Below are 13,164 nucleotides of genomic sequence, written 5' to 3'. Positions count from 1 at the left end.
AAACAAAATAATTGAACAGCGACTTAATTACAGATTCAAAGATGGCAAGATGCAGACTGACTGGCTGTAAGGTATCCCAAATCAATACATATACATATGGGCAAAAGCACAGATCTCAAATTAATACATATACTCATGAGCAAAATATAAGCATGCACACACACACACATACACACAGGTTTCTGATTGCTAAAATCAGGAATTTCTTAACAATGGGTGACTTTAAAGAGCCGACAGGTACTGCTTTAAAGTCCTACACATGCATGAACAGACAGAAGAACATCCACATCCATAAAGCTAATGTATATATATCACAAACATGCAGGTGGAGAGGAGGATGGAAGAGAGGTTAACCTATAGTCAAAATTTCCCTTACTTGAATTTAGGGTAAATATTCACGATGCATTGGCGTTCCTCAATGGGCAGTGGTTGAGGCTCAAGAAGGATTCTTTTGCCCCGGCCTTGAGGTGTCAGCCTGAGCGGCGTCTCAACTCAAGGGAGATACTGGCCACAGCCCACTGCCATCCAGAAGAGCTCAAAGGGTCTCTACTAGAATCACTACTTATAGGATCCGAGGTAATTTACTTTTGTTGGGTACTTTTCCACTCTGGCCCAGCTTGGACAACGGACTATTCTGTACTTTTCACCAGTTATGCAAGCCCAGAAGTTGCTAGATCTTGGGGTCCTGGTATCCCCCCACTCTGTGGCCACGATCTATATGTTGTCAGGAGTGATCAATTATAGTTATTATCTTCAAGCAGTAGGAGCCGTGGGGACCAGGCACACTGTTGTGTTCTGGTCTGTTGCTCTCCACCTTTTCTTTCTTTCATGTTAGACCATTATGTTACGTTCTGGTCCATTGTATTATTATATGGCCCATGTAGGGAGGAAATCACGCCAAGTACCGAGTGGCCTGAAGGTGGGGATGGGGTGTGGTTGCACCACCACACTGCAGGACACAGAGAAGCCCATCAGCCAAGCTGGTGACACCTCTGGGAAAACATATTTAAGAAAGAGCAAAACACTCCATAGTAGTGAGGAGTGAGGGAAAAGCGTGAGAAACAGCTCTGCGAACACTGAAGTCAGAGAAGAAGGCTGAGGAAGAGATGCCCCAGGTGCCTGAGCAGAGATTCCCCTGCAGCCTGTGGAGAGGACCGTGGTGGAACAGGTATTTCGCTGCAGTCCATGGAGAGGATGACACCAGAGCAGATATCCACCCCAGAGCCCATCTACCCCATGCCAGAGAAGATGGATATTTCTTTCCTAAAGGAACTGTGGTTCACAGAGAGGAGCACATGCAGGAGGAGGTTCTTTTGACAGGAAAGGTAGCCTATGGAGGACTCATACTGGACCAGTTTGTGAAGGACTGCAGCCTATGGGAAGGACCCATGCTGGAGCAGGAAATAAGTGTAAGGAAGAAGAATCAGCTGAGAGAAGCAGTTATGAAATCACAGAATCACAGAATGGTTCAGGTTGGAAGGGACTTTAAAGATCATCTAGTTCCAACCCCCCTGCCATGGTCAGGGACACCTCCCACTAGACCAGGCTGCTCAAAGCCCCATCCAGCCTGGCCTTGAACACTTCCAGGGATGGAGCATCCACAACCTCCCTGGGCAACCTGTTTCAGTGCCTCACCACCCTCACAGTAAAGAATTTATTCCTGATATCCAATCTAAATCTACCATCTGTCAGTTTGAAACCATTACCCCTCATCCTATCATTACATTCCCTGATAAAGAGTCCCTCCCCGTCCTTCCTGTAGGCCTCCTTTACGTACTGGAAGGCCACTATAAGGTTTCCCTGGAGCCTTCTCTTCTCCAGGCTGAACAATCCCAATTCTCTCAGCCTGTCCTCATAGCAGAGGTGCTTCAGCCCTCTGATCATCTTCATGGCCCTTCGTGTCACTGCAACCCCCCATTCCCTGTCTGCTATGGGGGTAGAGGACTTGGGAATGAAGGAGTGAAGTTGAGCCTGGAAACAGTGTGGTGGGTGGAAGGCATTGTTTTCATTTTTGTCTCTGTTTCTCACCATCCAAATCTATTTTAATTGGCAGTAAATTAAATTAATTTTCCCCAAGTTGAGTTTGTTTTGCCCATGATGGTAACAGGTATCTTTATCTTGATCTATAAGCTTTTCATCTTGTTTTCTCCTCCTCTTCTGTTGAGTAGGAGGAGTGAGAAAGGGGCTGGGTGGGGGTCTGGCAGCCGGCCAAGGTCAACTCACCACAAAACCAGATCATTTGGAATTGGGTGATCTGGGAAATGAACTTTTTGCGTTCAAAGGATGAACTATTTGGTTCCAAGGATAACATACCAAGAGCAATTGGTTCTTTCAGTCTCTAGCATTTACAGTCTTCTCTATTCCAAAGGGAAAGGAACGGCTCTCCAGACTTTTTCATTATGTAAGTTAGAGGAGAAGCTCCATCAGAGTAAAAGAAGACACCATACATCTTCTGTTCTGATGTAAAAATTTACAAGAACTCAGGAGGAGTCCTAAAGGGACTTCTTCAGTTAATTGTGTTCTGGCAGAGGCTATATAGTAAAACTTAAGTCATGACTCTTCTCAAAAAAGTGAAAATTTGAGCAAGAGTGTTGTACCATTAAACCAATTTGCATGGCAAAAAAACCAAGATCAAGATCCCATCAAAAGTAAAGCGCTGAAGAACAACTAACTAAATACACAAACGTCCCATATTTTTTGGTGTCATTAACTCTCAGATGTATCAGCCTTTAGGCTCATGAATGTTTTATTTGTTCTTTCATAGGTCTTCCTGAGAGATAACCAATTGGATACTGGACAAACAAACAAAAAGAGTAATCAGACTCCACTGACCTGTTTACCCTTGATTGTGAAGGATGAAAAGCAGCAGCTGCTTTCCGTGGAAGAGGGCTTCTAGTGGCACTTGCTTCTTTCCTTTTGGATTATATTGGCATAAAGACATCAAGATATTGGACTGATAATGTTGTGACTTTATACATGCCAGACTGTGTTCCATCGCTTTTTGAAGCAGGTATGTTATTTTAATCACCTTGCCTTATTTTTCAGCGCAAATTCAAATTGATGATGGGTATGGTAGAAAAAAAGGCATATTATTACAGCCCCTGCGTAGTATAAAATTTGTACAGAAAAATTTGAAATTAACTGGGGTCCCATTCTCTTAGGAGATGTGGAATTGTTATCAGAATTTGGATTGTCTTTTAATACATTATATTGTCATTCAAGGAAGAAAACAGTATTTGCTTGACTCTGTTCTACTGGAACAAAAATACATAACTTGAAAATAGGATTCTAATGTAATTTCAGCCATCAGGAATGGATTTCGTACTAAAATTGGAACTGTTATATCTTCCTTAATAAAGAGAGCATAACTTTTTCTAGATGAGTGTCATCTCGTTGTCCTTTTAGTATTTTATAGGACTGCTTTAAATAAGTCAGAAATAACTTAGAGTATCTAGAAGTTTAAGGTGATTAATCGCTAAAAGACTGAATAGGCTAGTGAGTTTAAATTTCCGTAGCTGACTGGGTTATTAATATTATTTTATGAGAAGTACAAATTACTCGACTTTTTAGGTCTTCAGAATAAAATCCATCATAACTTTAATTTTGTTTTATTCATCAAGGTTACAATGTAGCTAATCAGCATTATGTAACATAATTTTTAAATAATGCTGTATATCTGTGTCTTCGCACAGTTGCCCACCATTATCTTGTGCATTAACAGGCTTGATGTGGCTTGCATGATTCCAGTGTGATCAGGATAGATCCCAGGATTATGTTAAATATGCTCTGGACATACCATTATTAACAAGTAGAACTGTAACTACTGCAGGTGGTAAAGTACTATCTATAAGCTTGTATACAATTTCATTCTTAATTGCTAATTAAAAATGAAAATTCAATCCATTTAGTTGATGGCTTATATGACACTTAAAAGTAGAAAGGATTTTTTTCACAAGACCCTAAATTGTATGTTAGCTTATTAGAAAAAGAAAACATCAAAGTAAATATGAATAAATTTAGGTCTTTTAGAAAATCAGATACTGTGTGCCAGAATTACTCAGTTTATTATATTTCTGTGTGTATTTACATGGTATTTGATTTTCTTTTTGGTACTGAACAAAGCTGAAGAGCTTAAAAATGTTACATGGCTGGTTCTGAACCAAAATGTACTCTAGTAAATAATATATGAATAATGGCAAGATAGTGTTTCTAGCTCAGCAATGAGAAGGGTAAATAGCAGAATGGGTAGTCTTACCTAACAAAACAGGTTCTCAGAAATTTTTCTTGTGGCTGGGGTTACAGCTCACTTTTAGGCTTTTCCTGTGATCATTTCTCAACATTTGGAGAAGGGTGCAACATACAAAGAAATAAAGAGGTTGTGGTGAGAGTTTTGTTGTGGCAAGTCTACCATCAAAGAGCTGCAACTTTCTCTTATAAATGATAGGTATCTATACCTGGTCTTTTAAATAATGGTTTATATGAGTTTCTTCATGTCATTGCCTATCATTAGCTAGGGCTCGTTTAAAAACATTTGGTTCTTCGAATCCAGAAGGATGACCTATGAACTGTAAGGAGGTAGTAGAGCCTCTGAGTGGAGAATTACTTGTTTGTCTGCCATGTCTCTGTGATGAAAGAAGGAATGAATGATAGATCTGAAGTGGACTAAATCTGTTTAGCTTTTATTGGCACTGTAGTGTAAAAGCACCTTGTTAAATTTATCACAAGCTCATGAATTCAGCCTGAATTCTTGTATCTCAAATAAGGTAGAACCCTGATTGATGTCAGTATTTCCCATGCATAAGTTTTCAATAAATGCTTACTTTTATAATACTGAGGTCGATTCTTGGTTATCTAGTCTCGTTGCCTATGTCCAAATTCATTCCACCTGTCCTCAGGCACAGTCGAGTTGGGAATGCAGCCATCCTGAACACGCTGAAGAGGTAATAGGGAGAAAGTACTTGGTTGGTTGTCCTCTGAGTATGTATCTCTGTCTGTTGACAATGTAAGGAGTCTAGTTTGACTAAGCTTCAAACTTAATCACTCATCTTGAGCACCTACAATTGGTTAGGCTGAATCTGAGCCCTTGTGTTGAGAAAGCAAAAATTCACCACTGTGTTGCATTGGGTTATACTCAGAGATACAAAACTCTTACCCCACTGCAAGAGGCCAATGCCTTAAATAGTGGAGTTATTCTTCTAAGACTTAGAAAAGATAGATGTAACCAAACACAAATAAAACTAGGTGGAAATACTATGAGCAGGCATTCATGCTGTAGGAAATTTAGCCATTAATTTCAGCGAGAGCAACATCAAGGTTTTATATGAACAGTGTTACCTAACACAAGAGCTTCTGTTCTTTGTTGTTTCCTTTTCCATTTTCTAAAATAATTTTAAAATATTTTAACGGATGGAGAATAATTTAGAGGAGATTTTATTCTAGTTTCTCTTTCATGTCTTTTTAACCTCTTACTACCTGATTAAAATCTATTAAAATGAACAAGAAGAAATATTATCCATATATACTTGTAGTCCCTGCTATTTTAAATTCTGTTCTACATTAGCAGCTTTGGTAATGCACTGCTAACATGGCTGAACAAAGGCAACGTGCTTTGTCAACATCAGGGGAAGCGTTATATGAAATCCTGGCCCTAGAGAAGGGAGCAACACGTGATGAGATTAAGAAGTCCTACAGGTATGTAAAATGTGCTTTGCAACATGTCTAAAAATGCTTGTGTCTGGCATGATTATGATGGTAAAACCTTTTGAGTTAGCTGCACTGTAGACATTCATTGTTACTTTTTTTTTTTTTTTTTTTGCACCTTGAGAGCCTGAAAAGAAACAGAGATGATGCAATGTGAATCCATTGATTTCATCCCAAAAGCAATCTGTGTGCTTCATCTAAAATGTTTTAATCTGTCTGAATTAGAGGTCAGACTGTTAGGATAAAATAACACAGACTATGCTTGCAAAATGCTGTCTTTGAATACTGCACCCCATGTGAACTATGTTGAAAAGTAAAGCAAATGCAGAAAAGTGCTATAATAACGATTCAAGAACTAGAGTAAGAGACATAAGGAGTTTGATCAGTTTATTTTGTCATTAAAAAAAAAAAGAGCAATAGACTATTTGACTATAGTGTGTAATATTTTTGAAAGGGGAAAAATGCTAGGTGTGAGAGGGTTCTTGACTTTATGTAGGCAGGTATAACCAAGATCAGTGCTTGGAATCTAAAAGCGATTTGAGCTGAAAAAGAGGTACATGGTTTTAACAGTGAGCATAACCAACCACCGAAACATACTGGCACAGGAAATGGTAGGTTCTCTATTGAAAAAGAAGAGAGGATTTTAAGATAAGTTTTACTCAAGTAGAAGTTATCAAAATGGTGAAATGTATTTTATTGTTGAAATGTAACAAGACCTAAAAGTAAGACTAGAAAATTTTATGGGTCGTTTTGCTCTTAAAGCTGTTGTGCTGCTATTAAAAAGAGAAAGAACTTTAAATGTCATGAGTGAAATAGATGTTGTTGACATCAAAATATGCCAGACGTGTACTTTCAGGTTTAATAAATCTAGTAAAACTTTTATTACAGCATCATTCTGGGTGTTGCTGGTTGTACTGTATTACCAGTCAAACTTTAACACAGCTTGCTTTTCCTAACAAATGCAAGGATATATTTGAACTGAAAAAGAGGTTATGAAATATATCTATTTGTAGGTTGTTTAGTTTGAATTTTGTGGGGACTCTTCCCTTTGGTTTTGAACAAATTGCATCTCTCCTGCTTTCTGTTCCTAAAGGCATTTATTCAATGGTGTTGGGAGAAGTAGTGAATGTTCAAACTTTTCACACAATGGAAGGGAAGCTATTGACATCTCCTGATTCTGTTGTCTTGCATAACTATACCACGGGGGGATAAACTTACTACAGTATCAAATTCACTCATGACTTGCACCTTCTGTGTCCCTGTAGTATAGCCTGGCTGCAGAAACCATCTTCTATATCAAACCTCATGTTTTCCTGTTGCTTTTACATTTAAATTTATGTTTAGGAGGCCTTCTTTAATCCCCAAAGGAGAGAGTTGTCATGGAAGAATGTAGAATGGAATTAACTATATTTCAGGCTGAACATGAAGAAGGATGATTTACACGGTGATCTATGGTAACACTGACAGTGGTGCTTTATCCATCTTTATTAGTAATTATAGCAAAAAAAAGGCTGCTTCTGACTAAAGTGGAAATGTCAGAGGGATTCACTTTTAATGGAGTAGCTGTAAATATTTGCAAGATAAAATGATGAGTCAGTCTCATAGATTTGCTTTAATTATCTTTTAATTTATGCTAATCCAAAAATCTGCTGCTGAACTGGTATTCTTTAGTACAAGGTATAAAACCAGCAATACCTGATTCTGAGTTTCCTGCCATTATTAATTAAGTCAGTATTAATCATACTACCACAGCCCAGGGCAAAATTTACTTTTTAATAAACATGACAGAGGTACCTCTCTGTGCTTTTATTTGGAGTTTGGCACAGTTTAATTTATCAAGGACTACAGCTAACAGGCTTCTAATCAGCAGAATTTCAAAGGAGATCTGTTTATGTTCAACAGCCTGCAAAAATAATCTTTAGAAACATTTTTGGCAAAATCACTTAAAGTATACTTTGGCTACTGCTTTCCAGTCTGAGAGTGAAGTAATATGCAAAGAGATAATGTATTTCTTATGTTTTCTTAAGAAGTTTGAAAAGATACAGTATGCTAGACGACTTACAAAAAAATAAGTACATCAAGACTTCTGTGAGAAAGTACACATTGGTGATTTGGAATTTTATTAGAAAATGTGTGCAGTACTCTGAATGCCATTTAATTACTGCCAAACAGGGATAATCCCTTACTTATGCTTATGCCAATGGCCTGTACTACTCCTGATATAGCCCTGGCTGCTCTGCTCTGGGCACACAGGGAGCTCAGGCCCAGGAATAAGACCTTGAGTCCGGGGAAGGGGAATGGGTCTGCTCTAACATCCTGATTCAAACAGACTCAGCTCCAACATTACATCACCTTGCTCAACCCTTTAGACCATCAAGTCATGCAAACCCACAAACAGAAAAACTCCTCAAGCTCCTTCCACGTCATCCTCTACAGCTGGACTCTCCTCATGACCAAAAAGAGCTTACCCATATCCTGCAGATCCTCCCGATCCAATTTCACTCTGCTGTCCTTTACCCTCTGGTCAAGCACCAGAAAAAAGCACAACATTTCCTCTACTCCGTAAACTACATCTATGACCTGGAAGGTCAGGCGTAAGCCCTCTGAACACTCTGCGTGGTGTCCTCAGTCCATCCTCACATAGAAATCCCTCAATTCTCTAAGCCTTGTAGCCCTCCGCTGAAGTTGCTCCATTTCATTGATGTCTTTCCTCTATGTCGGAACTCAAATCTGTACACAGTACTTGAGATGACATTTTACGTCTGTCAAGCAAGGATGGAGAAAATAAGGTCTCCTGTAAAACTGCCGGTGATGCTTTTGTTACATACCCGAGATGTTTCCCTACGCTTGTCTGACTTGGTACACTACATGCTTCCACAGCCTGCAGAGAACCCAAGGAGGGAAAGAGCCCTGTGTCCAGGCAAGGGGAATGAAAAGCATTGGAGAATGCGGGCATCGATCCCGCTGCCTCTCACATGCTAAGCGAGCGCTCTACCACTTGAGCTAATTCCCCAGCCCACAGCATCTGCCTGAGGTCCTTTCTCCCTTCCGGCCACCCACCCCTGGCCCAGCCTGCCCCACACCCGGACTCTGGGCCTTCCCATCGGACTGGCTCCCACACACCCACATCCACCCTCCCACTCACTTTCCTGAGGGAGGTCACTCCTCAAAAACCCCAGCGCTCAGCACCACCATCCCCAGCCCAGCATTCACCTAAAACCGCCTTGGCCAGTCATCTTCTGCACCTCAAGCAAGAGTTCAGGGCTGTGCAGCCCTTGAAGGGGAATCACCCGGGCAGGGCCAAAAGGCAGTGGCACTGCAGGGTGCGGTGCAGAGCCAAAAGGGCACTCCTTCGAGCCGGAGTTGAACCAGCGACCTAAGGATGGCCGTGCAAGGGAGCCTACAGTCCTCCGCTCTACCAGCTGAGCTATCGAAGGAAGCATGAGGCATCATCATCTCACGCCTTCCTCAGACATTCATCCAACTGCTCAGTTCTCACACTACTTGCCTATACCCACGTGACTGTCTTCAGTAGGAAGGAAGGATGAAAGAAGGTTGTGCCTTAGACCCACATTGTCCACCATCCCTCAGCCACACAACACCTCACCGGGGAACACCCAGTCGTGGTGCCTTGCTCTGAGAGACACTCAAGAAGCAGAAGGCACCAGTGTCATTCTGAGGCAAGGACAACAGCACGCCAGGAAGTCACTCCGAGGGTCAGAATGACCATCTCGCCCAGTGAATGACAGACAGGTCCATTCGGACAAGACAGGGGTGACGTCAACACAGAACATCCATGTGCATGTCAGCGTCTGCATCAAGGCTCTCTGTGGCTGGACACAGCCATTGGCATAGCCATAGGCATGGCTGAGACAGAGACCAGGACTCCTACGGTGTAGTACCAAAAGAGAGTGAAGGCCCAGAGCTGGTCATGAACAGAGCTCCTGGGCCCATTGGTGGATGTGATGATGAGCCTAGCGTGAGGCTCATCATGGCCTTTCAGGTCTAATTGGGCACTCAGGGCCTGGACGAGACGTAGGGGTAGGTAGCCATGCAAGGCAGACTGAAGTCTTGTGCACGACCAGCAGAGCTGTTGATGGACCGGCAGGGCCCTCTCCTAGCTCTGCCCGCATGGCAGAGTTGTCAAAGCAATCACCTTCGATGAGGCCCGGGGACATCTCTACTGAAATCTCCTCCGAGCAGCCCCAGCTCAGAGATCACACCAGTTTGCTCAAGGCTTTGGCCAGTAAGCTCATGCCAGTCTCCAAGCATGGAGGCTGCACAGCCCCTTGGGCAGCCGCCTTCTCCTGCCTGGCTGGTGGGAGGGAAACAAAAATGGAACCTGTCTTGCTTCAGCTGTGCCCTGTTGTTCATCATTCCTCCACCAATCACACCAGCAAAAAGCCTAGCTGTTGAATTCAAAACCTCATGATAAGCATTTGAAAGATGCTGCTTAGCTTCCCCAAAGCCCTCTCTTCCCCGGCGTCTGGACAAGCCCGCATTCATTGGCCTCTCCTCACAGGGCCTGCGCGCCTGCTCCCAGTAATCCTGGTGGCCCTATTCTGAGGTGGCTGCAGTCGGTCTCTCTCTCTCTTCTGCATGGAGAACCAAAGTTGGTCACAGCATTCTAGGTGCCATCTGTTAGATGGCAAGCAAGGGGGAAGACTCCCTTCCCTTGATCCTGAGTCCGCCGTACTCTACATGTAGCCCTGGAAGCTGTTGTTCTCTGTGCAGCCTGGGCAGACCAGGACCTTCCCAAACCTCCCAGAGGATACTGCCCCAGGCAAGGGGCCCTGTGTCCGGGCAAGGGGAATGAAAAGCATTGGAGAATGCGGGCATCGATCCCGCTGCCTCTCACATGCTAAGCGAGCGCTCTACCACTTGAGCTAATTCCCCAGCCCACAGCATCTGCCTGAGGTCCTTTCTCCCTTCCGGCCACCCACCCCTGGCCCAGCCTGCCCCACACCCGGACTCTGGGCCTTCCCATCGGACTGGCTCCCACACACCCACATCCACCCTCCCACTCACTTTCCTGAGGGAGGTCACTCCTCAAAAACCCCAGCGCTCAGCACCACCATCCCCAGCCCAGCATTCACCTAAAACCGCCTTGGCCAGTCATCTTCTGCACCTCAAGCAAGAGTTCAGGGCTGTGCAGCCCTTGAAGGGGAATCACCCGGGCAGGGCCAAAAGGCAGTGGCACTGCAGGGTGCGGTGCAGAGCCAAAAGAGCACTCCTTCGAGCCGGAGTTGAACCAGCGACCTAAGGATGGCCGTGCAAGGGAGCCTACAGTCCTCCGCTCTACCAGCTGAGCTATCGAAGGAAGCATGGAGCCCTGCCCAGTACCTCGCCCATCACACACTCATCCAACGCTTCTCCATGCAAAGCGGAGAACAATGCCTCTGCTCCGACATCCTCATTCAAATAGACTCAGCTCCAACACCATACCACCGGCAACCACCATGGGCAACCCTTTAGCCCATCAACTCTTGCAGCTGGACTCTCCTCAGGGCCACAAAGAGGCTTACCCGTATCCTACTGCAACTTCTCTTGATTCCATTTCACTCTGCTCTCTTTTGCCCACTGGTCCTGCACCAGACAAAAGGACAACATTTCCTCTGCTCTGTAAGGTCCTCCAAAGTGCTAGAAGGTCACGTGTAAGCCCCCTGAACCTCTTTTTCTCCAGGCTGAACATGGCCGGTGTCCTCAGTCCATCCTCACATAGAAATCCCTTCGGTTCCTGAGCTTCTTTGCAGCCCTCCACTGAAGTTGCTCCATTTCCTTGATGCCATTCCTCTGTGGTGGAGCTCAAATCTGGACACAGTACTTGAGATGACATTTGATGCCTGTCAAGAAAAGATGGAGAAAGTAATGTCTCCTGTAAAACTGCCGGTGCTGCTCTTGTTACACCTTGGGGTCTTTTCCTGCTCTTTACTGACTGGGTGCTCTGCGTGCTGCCACAGCCTCCAGAGGACACTGGCCCCAGGCCAAGGGCCCTGTGTCCAGGCAAGGGGAATGAAAAGCACTGGAGAACGTGGGCATCAATCCATTCATCAGGAAGAAAGAATGATTTGTCTTAGTCCCATATTGCCCACCATCTCTCAGGTCCACACCACCTGACCTGGGAAGACCAAGCCATGGTGCCTTGCTATAAGAGACAGTCAAGAAGCAGAAGGCACCATTGTCATACTGAGGCAAGGACAACAGCACGCCAGGATGTCACTCTGTAGGTCAGAGTGATGATCACGTCCAGTGAATGCCAGGCAGATCCAGACTGACAAGACAGGGATGAGGTCAACACAGAATATCCGTCTGCATGTCAGCATCTGCATCAAGGCTTTCTGTGGTTGGACATAGGCAATGGCATAGCCAGAGAATCATAGAATCGTCTGGGTTGGAAGGGACCGTTAAGATCATCGAGTCCAACCATCCACCTGACACTGACAAAACCACCACTAAACCATGTTCCTAAGCACCGCCTCTACTCTTTTTTTAAATACCTCTAGGGATGGCGATTCCACCACTTCCCTGGGAGGCCTGTTCCAATGTTTTTCTGTCTTTCGATGAAGAAATTTTTCCTAATATCCAATCTAAACCTCCCCTGGCGCAACTAAAGGCTTTTCCTCTTGTCCTATCGCTTGTTACTTGGGAGAAGAGACTGACCCTGACTTCACTGCAACCTCCTTTCAGGTAGTTGTAGAGAGTGATAAGGTCTCCCCTCAGCTTCCTTTTCTCCAGGCTAAAGAACCCCAGTTCCCTCAGCCGCTCCTCATAAAACTTGTTCTCTAGACCTCTCACCAGCTTTGTTGCCCTTCTCTGGACCCGCTTCAGAATCTCAATGTCTTTCTTGGAGTGAGGGGCCCTAAACTGAACACAGTAGTCGAGGTGCAGCCTCACCAGTGCCGAGTACAGGGGGCAATCACTTCCCCAGTGCTGCTCACCACATTTTTCCTGAAACAGGCCAGGATGCTGTTGGCCGCCTTGGGCACACTGCTGGCTCATATTCATCTGGCTGTCGACCAATACCCCCAGGTCCTTTTGTGCTGGGCTGCTCTCCAGCCACTCTTCCCTAAGCCTGTAGCGTTGCATGGGGTTGTTGTGACTCAAGTGCAGGACCCAGCACTTGGCCTTGTTGAACCTCACACCATTGTCCTCGGCCCATCATTCCATCCTGTCCAGATCCCTCTGTGGAGCCGTCCTACCCTCAAGCACGTCAACACTCCCACCTAGCTTGGTGTCAGCTGCAAACTTACTGAGGATGCACTCGATCCCCTCATCCAGTTCATTGATAAAGATATTAAACAGATCTGTGTGCAATACTTAACCCTGGGGAACACCGCTTGTGACTGGCCACTAGCTGGATTGATCTCCATTCACCACAACTCTTTGGGCCTGGCCACCCAGCCGGTTTTTTACCCAGCAGAGAGTACACTCATCCAAGCCATGAGCAGTCAGTTTCTCCAGGAG

General features: G+C 44.4%; 1 protein-coding gene and 4 non-coding genes across 5 annotated transcripts in view; 1 reads left to right on the top strand and 4 right to left on the bottom strand.

Moving 5' to 3' along the window:
- The first annotated feature begins 5,584 nt into the window (after positions 1 to 5,584).
- The window catches only part of DNAJC5B (DnaJ heat shock protein family (Hsp40) member C5 beta), a 79,254-nt gene continuing 71,674 nt past the window's right edge, over positions 5,585 to 13,164 (top strand). Inside the window, exon 1 of the mRNA XM_054193321.1 lies at positions 5,585 to 5,691. Coding sequence (XP_054049296.1) covers positions 5,585 to 5,691 — 107 coding nt within the window. The remainder of the gene's footprint in view (positions 5,692 to 13,164) is intronic.
- Positions 8,641 to 8,713, bottom strand: TRNAA-AGC (transfer RNA alanine (anticodon AGC)). Its single transcript has one exon. It is a non-coding gene; the product is annotated as a tRNA-Ala (tRNA).
- On the bottom strand, positions 9,049 to 9,137 carry TRNAY-GUA (transfer RNA tyrosine (anticodon GUA)). The gene is given in 2 exon segments: positions 9,049 to 9,084; positions 9,101 to 9,137. It is a non-coding gene; the product is annotated as a tRNA-Tyr (tRNA).
- On the bottom strand, positions 10,524 to 10,596 carry TRNAA-AGC (transfer RNA alanine (anticodon AGC)). Its single transcript has one exon. It is a non-coding gene; the product is annotated as a tRNA-Ala (tRNA).
- On the bottom strand, positions 10,932 to 11,020 carry TRNAY-GUA (transfer RNA tyrosine (anticodon GUA)). The gene is given in 2 exon segments: positions 10,932 to 10,967; positions 10,984 to 11,020. It is a non-coding gene; the product is annotated as a tRNA-Tyr (tRNA).

Source organism: Rissa tridactyla, chromosome 2, assembly GCF_028500815.1.
Source record: "Rissa tridactyla isolate bRisTri1 chromosome 2, bRisTri1.patW.cur.20221130, whole genome shotgun sequence".
NCBI lineage: Eukaryota > Metazoa > Chordata > Aves > Charadriiformes > Laridae > Rissa > Rissa tridactyla.
Note: the sequence above shows the minus strand (reverse complement) of the source record. Positions and strands in the feature narration are given on the sequence as shown.